The sequence below is a fragment of the Oryzias melastigma genome, linkage group LG14, assembly GCF_002922805.2.
Source record: "Oryzias melastigma strain HK-1 linkage group LG14, ASM292280v2, whole genome shotgun sequence".
Taxonomy (NCBI): Eukaryota; Metazoa; Chordata; class Actinopteri; order Beloniformes; family Adrianichthyidae; genus Oryzias; species Oryzias melastigma.
Genome location: NC_050525.1, coordinates 893,480 through 914,154, shown reverse-complemented (window position 1 = coordinate 914,154; position 20,675 = coordinate 893,480). Strand labels below are relative to the sequence as shown.

Here is a 20,675-nt window from a genome sequence, read left to right as displayed (position 1 = left end):
CTCAAAGTACAAGCAGTGATGTTCTGAACGAGCTGAACGTTTGGATACCAAGATTGCTGAAAACCGCTAAAATTGTGATTGAGTTTTACGTGCTGAAAAACTACAGTGTGAATGCTTACTAAGCACTCACACTCTTACTATATTAGCAGCTCTTTTCATTTGCAGTGACCCTTCCTTAAAGGAGAATCTCAGCCAAACCTGTGAAATACACCTCAACACCTGAATCGTTGAACCTGAAAGTTTGTTTTTGTCTTTCCTGTTTTCCAGATTCCCTTTGTATCATCGAGGAGAACGGTTTCACTTTGAATACGGCGTCTACTTACTGAACAAGAACATTGCCCAGGTAACATTCAGAGGAGTTCATTACTGAGGAAAGTTCTGTGATTCTCATCACTTCCTAATAAGTGGTCTAGATTCTATGAAATGAGTTTAACCCTTTAACACTGGAGCTCCAGCATTTATGTTCTTTGATTTTAAATAAATATTGAACCATTAACAGGATCATTCCAGTAGATTCTGAAGGAGAAAAGCGCTTTTCTCCTTCAGAATCTACTGGAATGATCGTGTTAATGGTTCAAAAGTTATAGTACGTTAAATATTTTGTGTTTAAGCGTCACCTGCGACGCCTCAGGTGTTAAAGGGTTAACATGGGTTGCAGTGCTTGCCTCGGCTACTGTGACGCGTGCTGCAGTAGGAGGCATGCGAGGACTCCTTTGCTGTAAAGTATGAAACTTCCGGACCGCTGCTCTTGCTCTCACAGTCATGCATGTGAGAGAACGTCTTTCTTTTCACATGATTTATTGAACTTCTGAACCTGATGTGCTCATGAAAGTGCATCTAGTATGTCAAACAGGATCACCTCCACTATCTTGAAGAACATTTATCACTGACTTATAACAATTTGCATTCCATTCCCTGTTTTCTTCCTGGCAGAAATCAATGATGCTTCCACTAATGAGACTGGGCAATTAACCCCAGCAGGTGGCTCATTTCGGACCAGTGCGCTGATCCCAGTACAAGAGCACAATCTGCTAGCTATTATCTAACCTTGCCTTCTTCCTACCAGATCAGGAGGGATCCGTCAAAAGCAATGCTTGAAGAACTAAGTTTCAAAATATGTGAAAAAAATAGTGTTTATTTCAAAAACAAATGTTGGTGTTTCTTCACTGGTGTAGAATTACAAGAACACTTTTTTTTTAATATTGTTTCATTTTTTTATTTTGACAACTTAAATATCAACTAAATTACATTTTTTAGATGTTTAAAGCTAAAATGCCACATTTTTATGTTTTTATTTCCTTTTTTTTTTTGCACTAAATATTTACAAGTGGGTGGTCCAAAAGAAATATGGAAAAGATGCTGAATCACGATCGATTTGTAGGCTCGAGGTGGAATATTTACTCTGCACCAAAGTGAAATTCACTGACAAGTTGCAATCAGCAAAGATCTCATTTATAAAAGGGCTGAATTGATAAAATTGATTGATTTGAATCGATTTAAGCTTAATAGATCATAATCGATTCATAAAAATAAAAATCAAAGGAGCAGCGCTGCAACAACAGCTCCGCTCAGGATCCACGGGCGGTTTTACCGGACACCATGACCGTTCTCCTGAACGTAACCCTTCATCTGCATATAAAACTGTCAGCACTGTCTGCACGCATTTAGAAACTGACGTGCGATTAGACCTTCTCAGTCTTCTGGCATTTTATTAGATTTCTAGTTCAGGTGAATTCAACAATCAGCATGTTCTAGCATGAAATCAGTTCTGAGCTCCAGCTAGTGCTGCTGCTGCTGCAATGCAGCATGAATGGGCAGGTTTTATTTTATTTTATTTTTTCTTGTGTGTCTTGCTAGCAAATCTGGGGGGATGAGGGGCAGGGTTACGGAGCTCAGCAACATAAGCCACGCCCACACAGAGGGAATTTTGGAAACTAAGCCTTAAGATCAACAGGAAAAATGGCTTTTTAAAACATTTCGGTTGTGGAATTTTTGTTAAAAACTTCACAGTCCCAATTAAGACCTCACTGGGAACATTTAAAGAAAATAAAAAAATTGTTGTTAGGGAACTTTAATGGAATTTCGCATAGGACAGCTAATGCTAACGCTCAGTCGACCTACCGGTAAACATGCATTGCTGACTAAATGAACATCTTTATAAACTCACAGGCAGGAATTAATGTTTTTTTTTTTTTTTTTTTTTAAGTACACATTTGAGGTCTAAAACACAGTTTTTTGCTCATTCTTTGCTTATTCTTCAAGAATACGGTGTAATGCTAAAACAGGGGTGTCAAACTCAATCGCACAAGGGGCCAAAATCCAAAACACACTTTAGGTCACAGGCCAAACAGGATAAACATTTACTGAACAATCTAAAACTACATTTTTAAAACTTTAAAACCGTAACTTTTTAACAGAATTATGAACTAGATAGATGGCATTAGAAGTGATAATGCTAGTGTGAATGCTGTAAGCTGAAAGTGGTCGCTGAAGACGCTGAAATTGTTAGCTAAAAACGCTGAAGCTAATAGTTGAAACGGTGAAGCTGATAGCCAACTAAAATATTAGCTAAATGCCAAATTAGCCTAAACAACTAATAAAAAGAACTTAGATTAGCCAAAATATCTAGCATGTAGCTGAAAAAAATAGTTGAAATTCAAAATAGCATAAAAAATTGAAAAAAAAAAACCTAAATTAGCCAAAACAGGTAGCATGTAAATATTAGCCTAACTCCAAAAAAAATATATATATATTTTTTTTAAAGCCTGAATTAGCCAACACAGCTAGCATGTAGCAGAAATATTAGCTAAGACTTTAAAACTGTAACTTTTTAACATAAATATGAATAATAAAATGGCAGGAATATTATTTCAGAATAAATCAAGTTAAACCTTAAAAACCTTAAATATTTTACTCTCCATAAAAATATCCATCCATCCATCTTCTTGTCCGCTTCTTCCCTTTCGGGGTCGTGGGGTGCCGGAGCCTAACCCGATTACTGAGGGCAAAGGCAGGGTCCATAAAAATATATTTTGTCAAAATCATACAAGTTAGAAATGAGCGCTAGATAACATCGGGTCATTAAAAACAATATGATAACATGATCCGGAGGGCCGGATAGAATTACCTGGCGGCCCCCGGGCCTTGACTTTGACATGTGTGCTATAGTGTGATCGCCACCTAGTGGACAAACTGAAACGTCCTCCAGGAGAAGCAGAACAATGTTTCCAATGTGAATGATCTGAACATTTTAGTTAGAACTTCTCCTTTAGAGAATCCATGTAACTCTGGATGATATTAACAATCTCATTATTTCACTGATACATTTACAGTATGTAGTATGGATGAGATTAAGGTAAATACATATTCAAATCATATAGTAGATTATTAGTGTATATCTAAACAAATGTGGATAAATGTGTAAACTCAAAATTGAATTGAAGAATTGTAAGAATTGAAAAAAAAATGGAATCGAATTGATTCAGGCTCTTGTGAATCAAATCGAATCGTTTCTGGAAATTATAATTGATACCCAGCCCTATTTTAGAATATACGTAATGTTTATAAAAGATGGGTTTATTTAGCAATGGAGCCAGAAGTACACTCACTTCAGTCTGTCAGCAACAGAAGCAAAAACCACCAGGAAGTAGATAAATGTTTAAGTGTGTGAGCATGTTTCAACACAGGACAGACTGTCAGAAACATGTGAAGCTCTGTGTGTGTGCATGACTGCACCGTACAGGCTGAGCAAATATCTTAGGAAGTGATTATCAGTTTCAGAAGATGTTTGTTCCTGTTTCTCCTCTAGATGCAAGATAAAATGCAGGAAATACAGATGATTTCTGTGAAAGGACAAAGTGACATTTTTAAAGAAGCATTTGTAAAAGAAATAAAGAATATGAGTTAGAAATTCATCTTCTGTTCCATTTGAAAATACATATTTGACTTCACTACTAATAGTTGATACAGTGTTTTTTTTTCTTCCTTTCACTTGATTGAAGATTTAATAGGCGTTAAACTGTTTACATTTTCCAACCCGTCTTTAGGGAACATTCATTCCCATTTCATAGTAAACCTTTTCCTTGTAACCCAGATGCTGTCGGGGTACTCTGTAGTATTAACCAAATGAAAAAAAGAAAATCATCAAATGAACTTGAATTTCTGCTGAGCTTCAGACTTGATACGCTGCACACATCCTGAATGGATTTCTGATATGTAAATGATGTAAGACAACCTTAAACTCTGCAATTTGGTTGGAGTCCAGTTGTATTCTTGAGTTATACACTTTAAATTAAAAGGTTTTAATTAGGTCGCACATTCCAAATTCAATTTTGTGAACGAACCCCAAATTTCTAAAACTAACTTGCCTTCTTTCACAGGAACCTTATCATCTGCTTGCTATGCCAAAAATATCCAATTAACCAATCAAGTGGCAGTATCTTAGTGTTGGTTTAGTCAAGAGTGGCTCAAAATGTGAACAGATACAGATGCTACCAATAACAAAATGAGAGTACATCCAAAAAAATAAAGTTCCAACAATCATTTCAAAATAATTCATGTTATTCAGAGATTGTGTGGTAATTTAGGGTAATTTATTCATGTTATTTTAAAGTTTTAATCTGTTGTAATATTAACAACAGAAAACACCAGATTCAACCGAGTTAAATGAGATTAAAAAAGAATAGGCAATTTTAAATCTAACATATTCACATTTAAGCACATCTATGGTCAAAACGGTAAAGAATAATGTCCTGAATGAAGTGATGCTCTTTTGAAGTTGTAATATTTCTGAGTAGTTTTTTACATTCACTGCACTTATTTTAACAAAATCTATCTTATTGTTAGCTATAATTAATACATTTCTCACTCACTTTGTGTCATTTATATATCAGACATATTTTTTCTCTAGCAAAAATACTATCCAAGATGAAAGAAGTCACAGTAAATCAAACATTTTTCATCAATTCAGTTTTACTAACTTTGAGTATAAAATCTTACTATTATAAAGGAAAAAGGAGAACGGACCCCGTGGCCTGTATCAGCTAAAATCAGGTCGTAAACACTATCAAATGTGTTTTGTAAATTACAAGTCTTCTTCCAGAAGCATTTGGACTACGAAAAACAAAGTACTTTGTTTTGCCGTGGATTGAAAATATTTGGATTTGACCAAAACATAAAGATCAATATCAGACCAAAGATTTTCTCACCAACTTTATTTCCGGGTTTGTACGTCTGGATTTGAGGGAAAAACAATTGAAGATTCTTTTCTCATGCTTCAAAAGCATTGAAACACGCTGCGGACTGGTTACCCACCCCAATGATTATTTAAAAATAAAAAAGTATTTATTATTTATGCCAATTCTACATCCGATTTTTTCTTTTCCATTCAAACCACATTTACAGTTAAAACCTCTAACAAATAGGAAAACCAGAAACCTGTTTATGGGTGGAAAACCAGCAGGTGTGAAGCTGAGAAAAGAAGGAAAATCCATCAGGGCTGTTGAGCACATTGGTCCTAGCCACTTTATGACATCTCGAAGAAGAAAAAAGCTGCTGGGGTACCAAGTAAGAGAAGTCAAAGAGCCTTCTTCAGCTGATACCTCCAGAGGGTGAGGGGCACGATCTCCAGAAGAATCCATCATCACATCTGAAGACCCTGGACCCCAAATACGTTCAAACATTCAGAAAGAGACTGATGGTAATTCCACCTGCTCAACACTTTTTGATTAAGGTAAAAATGAAAAGAATAAACAAGAGATAATGGCCAACGAAGTTTGCATTATCAGGAATTATCCCACGCAGTGGAAGCCTGTACCGTCCGACGTGATGTAAAGCCATCAAAGACTACAGAGGAAATCTCTTCTCTGATGTATTTAAAACCCAAATGTTTTCTGCTTTAGGCAAAAAAAATCTTTAATTCGTGATCTCCTTTCACTCAGTATCTAGACTAAATATTGATTGAGTGATTGAATGATTTGGTTTGTTTCAAGCATAGATTGTGAAAAATACATGGCAAAACACAGTTTTCAAACTCATTACAGAATTAAAAGCATTGATTATGAAATAGAAAACAAACAAACAAAAATTGATTCCCACCCCTACTTAGTTTGAGTAAATATAAAAGATTCAGATTTCCTTTTTTTTTAATTGATCCACAGCATCAAAGGTGCACCACCTAAAAAAGGACTTTGCTCCAGCGACAGCTTCACAGTGTTAAGACATCAGAGGTATTTGAAGGACATAGGCAGGTAAAGCTGGTCAGTGAGTCAAGTGCAATTTAAATGAAAAGAATAGATAAAACTGTGCAGAGATTTAGTGCTAAATTCCACGTGCAAAGCAAAAACAGAGGTAGACATAAGTGAATGAACATGTTAAACTTGAGGTTTTTACAGGAGTTCAGAAGTCTGATGACTTTAGAGTTGAAGGAATCATGCAGCCTCCCTGCTCCACATAGCAGGCCGTGATGTGGTCGGCCTCAGAGTAGTAGTGTTTCAACAAACATACATACATAATAGTACTCTGTAGGTACCCCTCAAGCTAAAAGCTGCATGTTGTGTATGAACAGCCCATATTTAAAGGACTGGGGCAAATAGATATTGTTTCTGTAACAACTGAGAGTTAAAAATGGCCGCCATTTAGATTTTTGCTTGTGGCTGACGATCCTACAGTCCATCCATTGTTCCATAAAAGAAGGATTTGTCTGAAGGATCAACCTAACCGGCTCCGCTATAGGAGGGAGAAATGTCTATAAGATGGGTGAGGGGGTGACCTGGGTCGCCCTCGCCAGGCTCAAATAACTTATGAAAATTATTTAAATTATTGATTACAAGGATTGATTTTATATCAGCGGTCCCCAAACTTTTGAGGGCCACATAACTGTCTGTTTCTCTGATGTGGGCCGGGTCAATTTTAGGCTGTAGGCTGTCTTTGGGTGTAACAATCACAGCCTAAACGTAGAGATTTATGGTTTTCCAGAAAGACTCACACAGCCAAATTCTAAATATTGTGTGATTGCTTGGTAAGCACTCACACTAAAGTGATTCTCCTGCTACTTTCTGTACATTTTTCAATCACACTTTCAGCTGTTTCATCAATCTTGGCATCAAAACGTTCAGCTCGTTTAGGACATTACTGCTTGTATTTTTGGTATTCATCAACTTTATAGTTTTTTAAATATTGAGCAAAATATGCTACATAGAGTCTTCAAATTCTGCATTTTTACTTAGATTACTAGCAAGCCTTTAAATATATTCATGGACTGTGTTTTCATCTTTTATTGTAATTTTCAAAAAAATTGAAGTTTAGCTTCTATTTTGGCAACAGGCTAACGTTTTTGACTAATTTAGTTTACTTAGGAATTTTAGACTATTTTGGAGTTTAGCTAGTAATTAAGCAATGTGATAGGTTTTTGGCTAATTTGGAATCTACTAAGGTTTTTTTGAATGCTAATTTGAAGTTTAGCTAATATTTTAGCAACATGCTAACATTTTGACTAGTTTATTAGCTGCTGAGGTTATTATATGCTAATTTAGAGCTTAGCTAAAATTTTAGCAACAAGCTAACATTTTTGGCTAATTTAATTTACTGCAGAGGATTTTTGGAGTTTAGCTAGTATTTATGCAACCAGCTAGCTTTTTTGGCTAATTTAATGTTAACTCAATATTTTTGCAAAATTGGCTTGTTCTAGGGATTTTAAGCAATTTTACTACAATTTTTTCAGAGATTTAGGACAACTTTAAAGCACTTTCATAGTTCCTTAATTAGATTTTAGCCAATTTAACATTTAGTAAAAAACTTTTGCATTTTCAGCAAATCCCTTCAGCAATTACAGTAAATTGTGTCACCATTTTCAGCAAAACGTTTCAGCATCTTCAGCGACTACTGTCAGCAAAAAGCCTTAACACGAGCATTATTGTAGGTAATGGAACTTTTCCAGTTAATTTCTGTAATCTTCACTGAAAAAATACTAAAACATTTTAAAAAATAAACCAATAAAAATCTGTCCTCTCCTGTCATTGTTCACACTGCAGAAGGATGGAATCAAAATTCATGTTCTATTCGGATCTTGATCGGCCAGATTGAGAAAAAAATAAAAGATGTGTCTCTAATAGTGGGGGGCCAGGCCAAATGTAGAGGCGGGCCGGATTTGGCCCGCGGGCCGTACTTTGGGGACTCCTGCTTTATAGCAAATCATGACAGCACTCCTTCCTAGGAATGCTGTTTTGTTTTAGCAGTATTAAAAGGGTGTCTTTTTGGTCCTGAGTTGCAGCTGTTTTTTTATTTTAAATTTGGATCGAAATGTAATAATTCATGGGTTATTTTTCCATTTGCTTTTAGTTTAACATAACCACTTTTTTACAGACTGCTCTTCATTTCATCTGTAAAACCTCTGGAATGAAGTCATTTGGTTTTATATTCTCACCTTTGACCCCACCCCCACCCTTTTGATCAAAGCCACACATCATGATCAGAGCTTTGTGACATTTCAGTTTCATGAATCTCAACCATGTGTTGCCATCGGACATCATACTCACTCCTGCTGAAAGTTTAATTTGCCTGCTGATAGAAGGCACATGTTAGTGGCTTATGGGAAAATATTCTTGACAGAAATCAGTTTGTATGTAATCTAATCGAGAATAGCATGGATTTGGTTGTTGTCACAGTGGAATGACAGAGAACATCCCAGGTATTACGGATATATCATTAATTATTACAGACAGGTTTTGGTCATCAAAGCAGGAGGACGGGGCTTATAGAGACCTTCAAAAGAACGGGGTTTGCTGAAGATGAAAAATGAGATTAAGGCTGCAGGGCGTCCTCAGCAGTGTTCAAGAAACAACTGCCAAAAGATTCAGGCTAGAGGTTTTGAACCCAGGTGGTAGTAATCAGCTTTGACATAGGTGGGTATATGTGAGGAGAGCATATGCCATACTGCAGCTTTACCATTCCTACGACATCTTTCATAGATTGGCAGCATTTAGCCCTAAAAAGGACTTAGCTATCACTTCAAGAATTTCAGAAAAAATGCAAAAATAACTCATTTGATTTCTTATTTTAGCATAATATTTGTTTTCAGTGTCTATTAACCTAATTTAAAGTCCACATTTATTATTTGCACTGATACGATATTTAGTAAGTTTTGCATGTAAACATTTTAAATATAAGAGGTGCATTTCGATAGATTTTTTTTTCCTTTTTGTCTGCTCCCTTTAGGGGTCTCCACATGTACATAAAGATGGGACCCATAAAGTGGTCTTTGTTGTTTATTTACATAAATATATATGTAATTTGATTCACAGTAAAGCTAACGCCGTCATTGCAGTTAAACAATAAAGAGTGCACTGTTTTTTTGGTGCAGTAGTTGTACATTACAGAGGCTTGAGCGATTACGAAAGGGAAACACATTCCATTACTTGCAGCATCAGAGAACATCTGTATTTTTACTGGATGAAATTTCAGCTCGCATTCAAAGCTCTTTAATATACCTTCCATGTGTGCCTCACGCCATCCATTTTCTAAAGATGGCTTATCGGGCTCACTCTCAAACAATATAATTTAGCCACATACGTTCTTGAGCTCCAGGATAGATTTGTTAGTGAAAATATGCAATTGTTTCAAACCCAAAGTCGTAATCTGCATTTCATTTTCAATTTGGGGAGGAGAAAAACATCCTCTGGTGCTCCATGCTTCTATCTTTTCCTCTACTGTTTATCTTTTGCCTTAAATTCCACCTTAAAATGTGTGAATTCGACATCACACAGACATCTGGAACTTGAGCTTGGATATGTATGATGAAGAAGCAAGGGTTTTTCATCGTACGTGTTTCACTTTCAAATCTGTTTCTCTTCATCAATTCATTTTCCAAGTTCAACTTAGTTTGGAGCTATAATTCTGAAGAGGTTATGTTAAAACATACATCTCAAAATGAATCTTTTTTACTTGCTGCTTTAAACATTCATCCCGTATGTTTGCATGTGAATTAATAATAGTGTCGCTACCCTGCAGTCCACCTTTTGCCGGCTCGCTGTTTTGCGGATGTTTTTCAGCACACCTTTGGATGATTTGTGCTCTGCGTCCTGATTGGCTGTTAATCATGTCAATCTCCTCCATGCCACGTGTCCTACAGAAATGCGGTGCCTACAGCTGGCCTGAGCTGCATACATTTTCACAGCAATCAGATCTTTGCTTTGATTCTATAGTCCTGGACTTCTTGTGATTCGTTAAAGCCCACCCCACTTTCAACAATCTTTGTATCAAAATGTTCAGCTTGTTCAGGGCACTCCTTTTACTTTTGGTATTCATAAACTTTATTGTTTTTTTTTTAGATACCGAGCCAAATATGCTCCATAGGAAATGAATGAAAAATTCTTCAAACCCTTTAAAAACTTTGTGAACTTTAAAACTTATGAACTTCTGCATACTTTCAACTAGAGACAGCGTTCAAACTTTAAAATGTTCAGCAAAACTTGAGCAATTTATGTTTTATTCAGCTTTCTGAAATACCTTATGGTTTTTATGCAAATTGAGTTCAAGTTTAATGCCAGTTTTAGTTTATATTTCAATGTTCAATGTAATTTGATGGAGAGAATGTTCTGGATCTAGAGTGGATGATGCCACAGCTAGAGTGGAGCCACTTGATTTTTGAAGATGAAATGTTTCTCAAACATGGTTTATCACAGAGTCGCAATTTTTTTTCAGCAAACGTAGGAATATTGCTATGGATTCATAAAGTGTGACTGTCACAAACTTCACTCAGTTTTCCTATTCTCTGCCATATCAAATGTTCTCACTGCTTGCCACCCCAAACTAAGTTCTTACCTTGCGATAGTGAGAACATACTTGAACATACCAACATTAAACTTTCACACACTGTAGCCCAAAAGCCTTTGGGCTACAAATTCAGGTTTTACACAATTCCAGGAGAACTTTGATGCTTTTAATGACACATGGACGTTTTTTGTGCCCTGTTTGCTGTGAATCCATAACAGATCTGCATCATTACACATGTTTGGGATAAATTCCTTTTATATCAGTAATTTTAAGTCCTTCTATTTTATTATCATGCTAGCTTTATGGGCTATGTTTTAATCTTTTTGAGAAATGTTTACATAATTTGGCATTGAGCTGTTTTGTTAGCATTATGCTGGCTCATACTTCTGCATCTACTGGGGATTTTTAGGCTAATTTTAAGATTAGCTAATATTTTAGCAACATGCTATCTTTTTTAACCAATATGAAATCTACAGAGGTTTTCAAAACTTGTCTGGAGTTTAACTTATATTTTAGAATAAAACTAAATCTGTCAAACTTGTCATGAATTTGTGATTTTTTTCTACATTTTTTCAAAACTTTAGGCAAACATCGGTGGCCTATTATAACTTGTTTTTTTTAGGAAACTTCAAGTCTTTTAGCAAATTTGGCATTTTGCTAATAGCTTTAGCCTTTTCAGAAAATTCCTTCAGCAATTACAATAAATTGCTCGAGCATTTTCAGCAACCACATTCACCAAAAATTCACTCTAGCATTATGGCAGGTAATGAAACTTCTCTAGTTAATTATAATGTTGTACCAAAATGTTTCAATTCTTACCGCAAAGTTTCTGAACAGAATGTAAAAACGATTGTCTTTGATTCTTTCAAATACAATGGAGTCAATGGAAAAAAAACATGAATGGCTTCATTACTTATGAATCAAATAAAATGTTTTCTACGTAGCATTTTTCCAAACCCTCAGATGTTTTTATTTATAATGGTAACTCGCCAACAAATGGACTTTCATTCTAAAATATTTCTAATGTTTCAGCAGTATTCTTTGACATATTTATTGCACAGTTTGACCCACGTCTGCTTTTTGATATCAAGTCAAGGTCTGTTTTCACAGCTGACTTAGCTGATGATCTGACTGACTGCTGATTGACCAGACTGTGTGTTAGAAAAATCAGCTATCTGTTGTCTTTCTCAACAATGTTTAAAACTGGTACAGGGAACCTGACGAAGGTTCACGACCCCAGTGGAAAAGCCAGCTATTCAGTAACAGAGGGACAGAGGTTCAGTCTGAGGCCTCCTGTCATGAGGCTGTCTGTGAAGAAGCTGCACTAAGCTGAGGTTACATCTGGGGGTAGTGGCAGCTTTTTCTATTTCTGCTTCACATTAATTTTCCCCGACAAGAGTGAGATAGAGAAACACCTTTAGTCATGGTTGGTGTAAAGTTCAGCCTTTCCTTCAAGGACCAATCACTTCAGCCAGAAGGCATTGCAAAGATCACAAAGTGGTCATTCCTTCAAAAAAAAAAGCCCCTGATGTACCTGTACAGACTTTGACTTTATCTTTGAGTTACAAAATAATGCCATAAAGAAAATGTAGTTTTCTCTCAAATGTAGCTGTAGCTGATTGTCCGAAGGAAACATCTAATAAAGCAATTCAAGACTTGTGTGAATAAAGAAACCTGGGAGCTGTCTCCTAGAAGATCTGCTTTTTCATTTGCCTGCTTTCTTTATGTTGCTGTGAAAATATGTATGATCTACTACTCAAAACCACGTCGTAGTTTATGATAGTTTATATACAACTGTTAAAACACTGCCAGCCAGGTCATTTCCAGGTTAATCCTGACCTCTTTCTTTCTATTTTTCCTGGCAGCTTCAGGCCATGACTGGCTGGCTTAGGGACCATAGTGGTATGCTGATATGTACGTCAGGGTTTTCCCATTTAATTATGAATGCATTTTCAGCATTTTTCTTTTAAACACAGACTTTAATTCAGCTGTTTAACTACTGTTTCAGAATTTGGTTGGCGTCAGTGTTCAGCAGCAGAGCTGCGATCAGTGTGTGTGTGAATTGGACTGTGACTGTAAAGTGCTTTGGGCCTTCAAGGAAGATAGTAAAGTACTATAAAGGTATACACCTGTTTACCATTTCGTGTTCTTGTTCCCTTGCAAAGTTAGTGCAGAGAGTACCATGAAAGACTGTTTCCAAGCAGAGTCTGCATGTATGCTGATAATATAAGCTACTACAAGTGCAGTTCTTAATAGACGTCCTATTTAAAACGGTCTATATCAGTCTGATGCTTTATCGACTTACACCACAGTCAAGAGTCACAGGAAGGTTTAAACAGTTTGTCCATCTTAACTACATATTTTTGGGCTGTACTAAGACTATTATTACAGTTGCTACATTTTGGCTGTTTTTCACCTACTCCTTGCAGTTGCCTAAGTACCCAAAAGGATGCATGTATTCTTTTTTAGGGAATCACTGGTGCTAAGCAACCTCCTATTGCATTTAAAGTCCACCAGCTGTGGCTCAATTAAGATCTAGCTGAATAATTGGGGAGCCCATTTTAGGTAGTGGTAGAGCAAGATAGAACATGAGCTACTTAACTTTGTGCTATCTTATCTTATGGGGTCCAGTTGATCCAAACCTCACATTGACAAATGTGGATGAAGATGGACAGGATGTCATGTCTTCCACGGACACCAGTGAAGATAAAAAATCCTTAAAAAAAAAGTTTAGCGCCGTGTCCTCTGAGGTCCAGATGACCCCACTCCCAACATCAACATACCTAGCACAAGGGTTACAGTCATTTTATTTAAACAGTTTGCTAAGATTACAAGGCCTATTATTTTTCAAAGCTATAAGTATATCACGCAGAGTCCAATGCAAGTATTTCTGTATCTCATGTTACTATTAGTAATATTTAGTAGGACCGGCTTATTTTCTGTTTATTTTAGTCATGCACAAAGTTTTCAAGTCCCATGCTATCATTCATTTTCATACCTGTGTCATCCAGACGAGGTAGATAGGAGGAATTATGTGCTTGCCATACATTTTGTTTGATTCTATTTTTTGCCCAAGAAATTAAACATTCAACCTAAATTCCTGCTTAGTTTTGGCATCGCCTTTTGCTGTCATTAGCTCATGTTATTGAGCTGTGATAAAAACCATATGACCCACAGACATGGAAAAAAGGGGACGTTATGCAGCTGCCCTGCACCTCAAAGAAAGTGGTCAAGACGTCTAAAATTACTCAGTGGAAAACGTCTCAAAACATTACTTTTTTTTTTTCTTCTTTAAAAAGGCTGTTGGGGAAGATGGTTCAAAATTCTTTAGCCAAAAATGTAGCTTCGGAACAATATATTTAAGAAAAAAAGGTTCCACAGATTAAAATCCTAGAAATAGTTTTGAGCAATATCATTATTAAACTTTAGGTCTGGCCGTGTTTTTTGTTACAGCCAATAGTACACACCATTTAAAGAAAGCTATTCAGATGCTGAGTCAGAATTACATTTTTTATTTTCAACATCTTGCAGTAATTCATTAGGCTAACTAATTTAGGTTATCTATTTAAAAGAACAAAGTAAACTATTTTACTGTACTTTTTATGCCAGTTATCATAGTAAACTGGGATTCATCCTGTTATCTCCTCAGATGTTCAAATTCAAATAACTGTTTATACTACAGGAACTTCATTTGCAGACCAAACGTCAGCACAAGTACAGGCTCAGATATACAGAACTTTGTTCAAACACATCCATCAGCATAAATACATGAAATAGAAATTAACAAATCAGTCAATAAAAACAATAATAAACCAACAATCAGTTACAGTCAATTTTATCAACTATTTAGCAAGACGAATTGAAGTGGGAATGAAGCTGGTAGTGGTTCTCTTAGTTTTGAATGAGTATAGGGACCTGAACCTGGGACCTGATGGTAGGAGACGGTAATGTGAAGAGTATGTGAGCTGTCAGTGGAGATCCAAAACCCTTGTCCTATTCTAAGACTGTTTACATTAAAAGTGGGGTCATCTAGACCAGGAGATCTGTGGGGTTTTTTTTGGTGGATTTAAAAATTATGTATGCTGAGAATTTTAGGTTAGTATTAATATGTAATTAGTGGGTTGCTAGTTGTTGTCAATTTCCAAGTCGTCCAACAACCCAAGCCAAAGCAGTTGAGTTCCCCATAAGAATTAAATGATCTGTAAATCCGCAAGCAATGTTGAATTGCCCTCACCACTCTCTGACCTCCCTTTGGGTCTGTCTGCCACCTCCACAGCCTGTTTTAGCCTCCTGGGCTTGGTCGCATGCAATAGGCTTCGTCCCCTGCTTATGTGATATCTCTCCTGAGAACTCTTTTATTCTGGCCCCTCTCACAAATACCCTTCAGGGAACTATGCTATAATAATGTTGCTCTGTCTTCTCGCCTTCCAATGATTCTCATAAGCAGCCCAGGACATTTTCCTTAACAAAGGACCTCAGCAGTCCTACACTTCTTTTCAGGCTGCTTCCATCAATAACCAATCAAGAACCGACACCAGAGTAAGCATGCTCTCTCTTTGGTTCACAGAAGGCCATTAGGCAATCAAGGTAGAAGTTTTCTATGAAATGGATTGGCACAGTAATTTGATAGCCCATTGCTATATTGAAGAACATCTGTGTCGTTTTTTCATAAAAATGTGTGAAACTGATGTTTTGATTTCCTTGGCAACCGGGCCTTTTTAAATTCTCCACCCAAACAATTAAGAAACTCAAAACCCCTATATGCACTGTATGTGAATTCACATCTTTGGAGTTGGTGCTTTGTGTATTCATGACCCTGGCAAAGACAAGGAAGCTAAATTGGTCAAATTTGCAGGCAGTTGATCAAGGATGAAATGGAAAGAGGCTTAAAGCTATAGGCATTTAAAACCCTGATGACTTTTATACATGGGTGAGGTTGCCCACATCTTTAAAACATTTGAATTACACGTGAGGTCATTTCATTTAGGTCCTTCCAAGGCTTCAGTATATGCGATTTTACATCGCATTAGTCAGTGCTTAAGGGAGTGAAGCACACTTTAGTCAAAGAACTATGGAATACTCCAGGAACCTGGAATGTACCTACTTTCTCTAACCTCTGTCCTTGTTTCTCAATGGAAGACATGACAGACTCTCAGATTGTATTATCTCCCTATAGCCTTGAAGAGGCATGCATCTGTGAATTTTGCAGAGCACACTTATAACACCTGCTCTCAAGAAAGAGAAAGAGATGATGGGGCAACATCCAGTCTATTAAAACAAACAGACTGCGTTGTAACTATGTTTAAAACCTATCTGATCAGGGCCCATAATTAGACCATGCTTCTGGTGGAACGATCTCTTACTCCCTTATGACTGTAAGCACCCGTAAGCAAGAATGATGGCCTCCCCAATCCAATACGAAAGCTTCTGGCTTGCTTTTATGTGGCAAGACACAAACAGCTGATCAGATTTCTTGAGCCAGCTGTTGTTGTTCACATAGAGATCCAAAATTTGCATAAGACAAAAAAGCTGCATGTAGTCATAAGAGGAAAAAGGTGTAAGATCACTGCGCCATCCTAAAAGATGGATTTGAAGGCCTGTTTAGTGTGGCTGGGAGGCAGTTGTAAACACTGTGAATGCACTGACAGAGCCCACAGTTCAACCTCCCGTTTGGCTTTGGTAGAAGCATAAAAGCATGCTGTCTTAATTAAGATGAATTTCATATCTGCCAACATGATCAGCTCTAAAGGGTGGCTTCAGAAAACATCCAGCAAAATCAACAGATCCTAAAACAGGACAGGAGGCCTGAACACAGGGAAATTGTGTTGCTGACTTGCAGGTTTATTGCCAAATCTGACATGACAAGTAGCAACAAGGAAAACTTTTATTATGGAGAAAGTTTTACCTTTGTCCAATAATTCTTGAAAAAAATAAATGACCAAACATTAAAAATTAATTATGCCTCTGTTATTCCACAATTTTTCATCAAATATGCAAGTTTTCCATGAGTTGCGAGGGCTGTGTTTTTAAGAATTGTAGTTTTTGTATTGCATATTTTATGTACAAAGTTGTGCTTGGATTCAGTTTTGCTGTGATCTGGAAGAAAACTTTGACACGTCTCACTGATTGCATTCACTTTCCTCCTAATGCCAGGTCCTAGGCATGAAGAAATAGGTTTACCCTTTGGCTGTTCAAGAGGTACCACCTTTGTCAGGGCATCAGCTACAAGTTAAGTTTTTGTGTCAAATCAAATTATTTAACTTGGAAGTCAGTTGAGACTTGCTGCCTTTTAAAACCTGCTCTCAATGGTCTTTGCCCCTCTAATATTTTATGCTTCCTGATAAATAGGGGATTTGGTCAAAAGGATTTAAAATTATAACTGTATGTAGATTTGTAATCTACAATTGCCATTGTGGGTGATAGACCAAAACTATGTAACCTTTGTGCTATCCTAGGTATGTTGACATTGGGGTCATCTGGACCCCACAAGACAGAGCACTGAACTTTTTTTTTCTAATGATTTTTGACTTTCACTGTTGTCCCTGCCAGACATGTAACCCTGTCCACTTTGTCCACCTTTGTCATGGGAGGGATAACATGTCAATGTAAGGCTTGGGTCATCTGGACCCCATAAGATAGCACAAGGGTTAAAATACTGCCAAAACTATGTATGTCTTCTTGAACTGATAAATATAACTGTATGTTCTCTTGGAAGCTTCCCATTTTCTTTACTAAGCCAGAACAAACTGTAAATATTCTTCTTCTCTGGCATTTAATGGCTCGACTCTAAATTTTCTATCCAACTGACAGGTATGTACTGGCCCAGAGAGGAATTGTTTTTCTATCCTAAAGTAAAAGTTGGAGTTCCCTTGGATTTGTTTTCATGCTATCTTTAAGCTAAACCCGTTTTTTCTTCTGCAGACTTCTTCACACTGCTATTTTATTTTCAGTCTTAATGTGTGGTCTCTCCTTTCCATCACAAGCGTTTGTTGTTAGTTACAGTTTACATCCAGAGAGTTGTTGGTGAAACCCCCTTTTTCCTAACCACATTTTAAGAGCCCTTGTCTATAAATGGATATTCACCATTCTGAACTGTATTTTTCAGACCAGCAGCAGTACCTGTGGTGGTGAACTCTCTTCATCTTAACTATTGAGCTAAGGCACTTTTTATACCCAGAGAGAAGAGCAAAAAAATGGACGCTTCATGTCTTACAACTACAGTTAATAGAGGATCCTTTGCTTTTCAGCTGGGCTTTTTCTTGGTCAGCAGTTGTGCTTTACAAGCAGACCTCAGACCACTAAAGTGTGTGTCGCTGTTGTGTGGTTTCCAGTTTTTGGGTGTGTTAACACAGTCAGTTAGTAAGTGTGTTGCAAATACACTTGGGTTCCAGGATTTTATGAGAATTCCTTTGGACAACCACCTATGACTTTATGAAACACTTAACTTTTCTTATTGAATTTCCACATTTTGTGGTCAGAAGTTCTGGGTTTGTTAGTCATTGCAAAAGGGGACTCCTTCTACTTAATATAGTGGTAAACTTAAATGTGTAGTTATATTTAAAGGTTCGAGATTGGAATGGTAAAACAGAGACGATGCATGTTTTGCTTGTGTCAGGATCAACAAGCCATGTTAAAATCATCAGCAATCATGTTAAAATGATCTCAGTCTTTATTTTCCACCTTTAGTCCGGTTAGTAATTGATATAGACAGATTCTCTTAATTCAGCCAGGTAGTCTGGGAAAGTATTTCAGGCGTGCCCCACTGGAAGAAATCCCCAGGGAATACCCTGGAGGCTCTTGGGGTACTACCGTTGTCAAAGTAAGTTCTGCAAAAACATACAAGCCAGAGGAAGATTTCTCGTGAGGAGACCTATGCCGGTATTTGTTGGTTTTAATGTCTCTTGGCTGACTTGTGTGTGTCTTGGGGATCCCAATGCCGAACTCAAGTAAGTTTCTGTGGAGAGGACTGTCTTGGCATCTCTGCTTGGAGTGCTGTCCTGTGACCCGGCTCTGGATAAGTGGTAGGGGATGGGTGGATGTTTTCAGCACCAGGAAAGAAGCCCAGAGAAAGATCAAAGAAGAGGTACATGGATGGAGTAAGGATTGGGATGGATGAGAAGGATGCAGATGATGAGGTTGGATAGATTCCCTGGGCAGTACCCAAAACTCCTCCACCACAATCGAAAGTTCCCTCATATCTCTCAAAAAAATTTATTTAACTGGTGACCCTAACAGTTACGTTTTTTTTTCCCAATTGAAGCTTTGATAAAAGTTTTTCTTAGAACATTGAACACTTTTGGGTCAGGGTAAGTTGTATAATTCCCATTCTGGTCCAATGATGTCAGGTGCCATCTTGTCTGCAGTCAGGTGCCTCTCAAAAATCAAGGAACATGTTTTTTCCCATGTAGTCATAAAAAGATCTGTAGTAGCAATTCAACACGTGAACATGAGTTCTGTTTTCATGGAGTCATCTGCCATTACCTTGTTGGGCTATTCAACATGGGCATTAGGGAATAATTGAAGTCAAATTTGAAAAGTTATCCTTGTGGCATCCGAAAATGTTAGCCCCCACAACATCAGTTCTCACTTTGATAGCTTTTGAGAGATCAATATTGTACTTCAAATGACTCAGTTTAAAAGCCATTCAAAATATTTAAATGTAGAATATGTTTAAACTAAGTTAATTTACATCTATAAAACTTTTTCAAACGTCCATAGGTCTGCTAAAAGAATAGTTTTTTTGTTTGCTTCCCCAAACTGCTATGGTTGATTCATGAATGAAAATCATCAGATAGAGAATTGTTGCTGTTCTTTACCAAAGGGCCCTGGGATGGGATGCTCTGGGAAAGATGAAGCTTCTCTTTGATAAGGCCAGCCTACTTTCAACGTTTTGAGACAGTATTTCTTCACATCATGGCATCCTGAACCCTACTAAGTATTTATCATTTCATGTATCATCCTGAATGTTCGTCTGGTGTTGTCTGCATTTTGTGACTGACTTTCCCCACAAAATGAGCCAATTAGGCATCAACATTTTGTCTGTGATGGAATAAACGCTGGTCTCCAGATGCCTGTCTGCCACATTATTGGAATAAACAAATTCTAAAAGCAGATACATAAAGGTTGTGTCTGAGTTCCCCATAATCCCTATATAGTGCGTTCGCCATTTTTAGTGCTGTCCGAATCTACTAATTCCAAAATCGAGTGCACTTGAAATTTTCCTTAAGTCTTTGGGAAAAACTACCGTGCATTGATGCTCACTAGATTAGCGAACATAGACCACAATGCATTGCGGTCAAACAATTTTGAACAAAAAAATCTTTTTTAAATGTAATATTTGAATAAACCATCCAGATTCATCATCAGAACACAGCGGAGTCATAAATAAACGTCGTGAAATGTTCTAATTTATTCGATTTTCACTTCGTGAATTAGTGATGTCATATCCGGTGTCTAGAAAAATGAAAGAAAATTAGTGTCCAAATTACCTTTAAAATCCAGGGCTCTATATAGTCCCGCACTATATAGTCCCGCACTAGGTTTTTAGTAGCTGGGGATTGGGGGGGAATTCGGACACAACCAATATCCTCATCTATCCTTGCAAAAAATGTGGATATTTGTGGGTAAAATGCAGAGGCCATTTCTAGGATAATGTCATCAAATCATGACATCATCACATCTTTCACACCCACAAGGAGTGAAAGGCGGAGCCTCAGAGAGGTGTCTTACATCTGGTTAGGAGAATGGTTCACAAAAAAACTGAAAATAATTTGTTCTCTATTGTGCCAAAGGTAATAAATGATCATATATGTGGATATAGTATTTGATCCTGAAAGGTTTGAGGAAAATCATGGCCCTTTAAGGAAACTTTCAAAAAATTCATTCCTTCTCATAAAAATTTTAGA

General features: G+C 37.0%; 1 protein-coding gene across 2 annotated transcripts in view; it reads left to right on the top strand.

Moving 5' to 3' along the window:
* The window catches only part of uvrag (UV radiation resistance associated gene), a gene marked incomplete in the record, with an annotated part of 124,105 nt that overhangs the window by 76,361 nt on the left and 27,069 nt on the right, over positions 1–20,675 (top strand). For both annotated transcript variants that reach the window (XM_024266216.2, XM_024266217.2), the window contains 1 exon segment: positions 268–343. In XM_024266216.2, the coding sequence (XP_024121984.1) occupies positions 268–343 (76 nt within the window).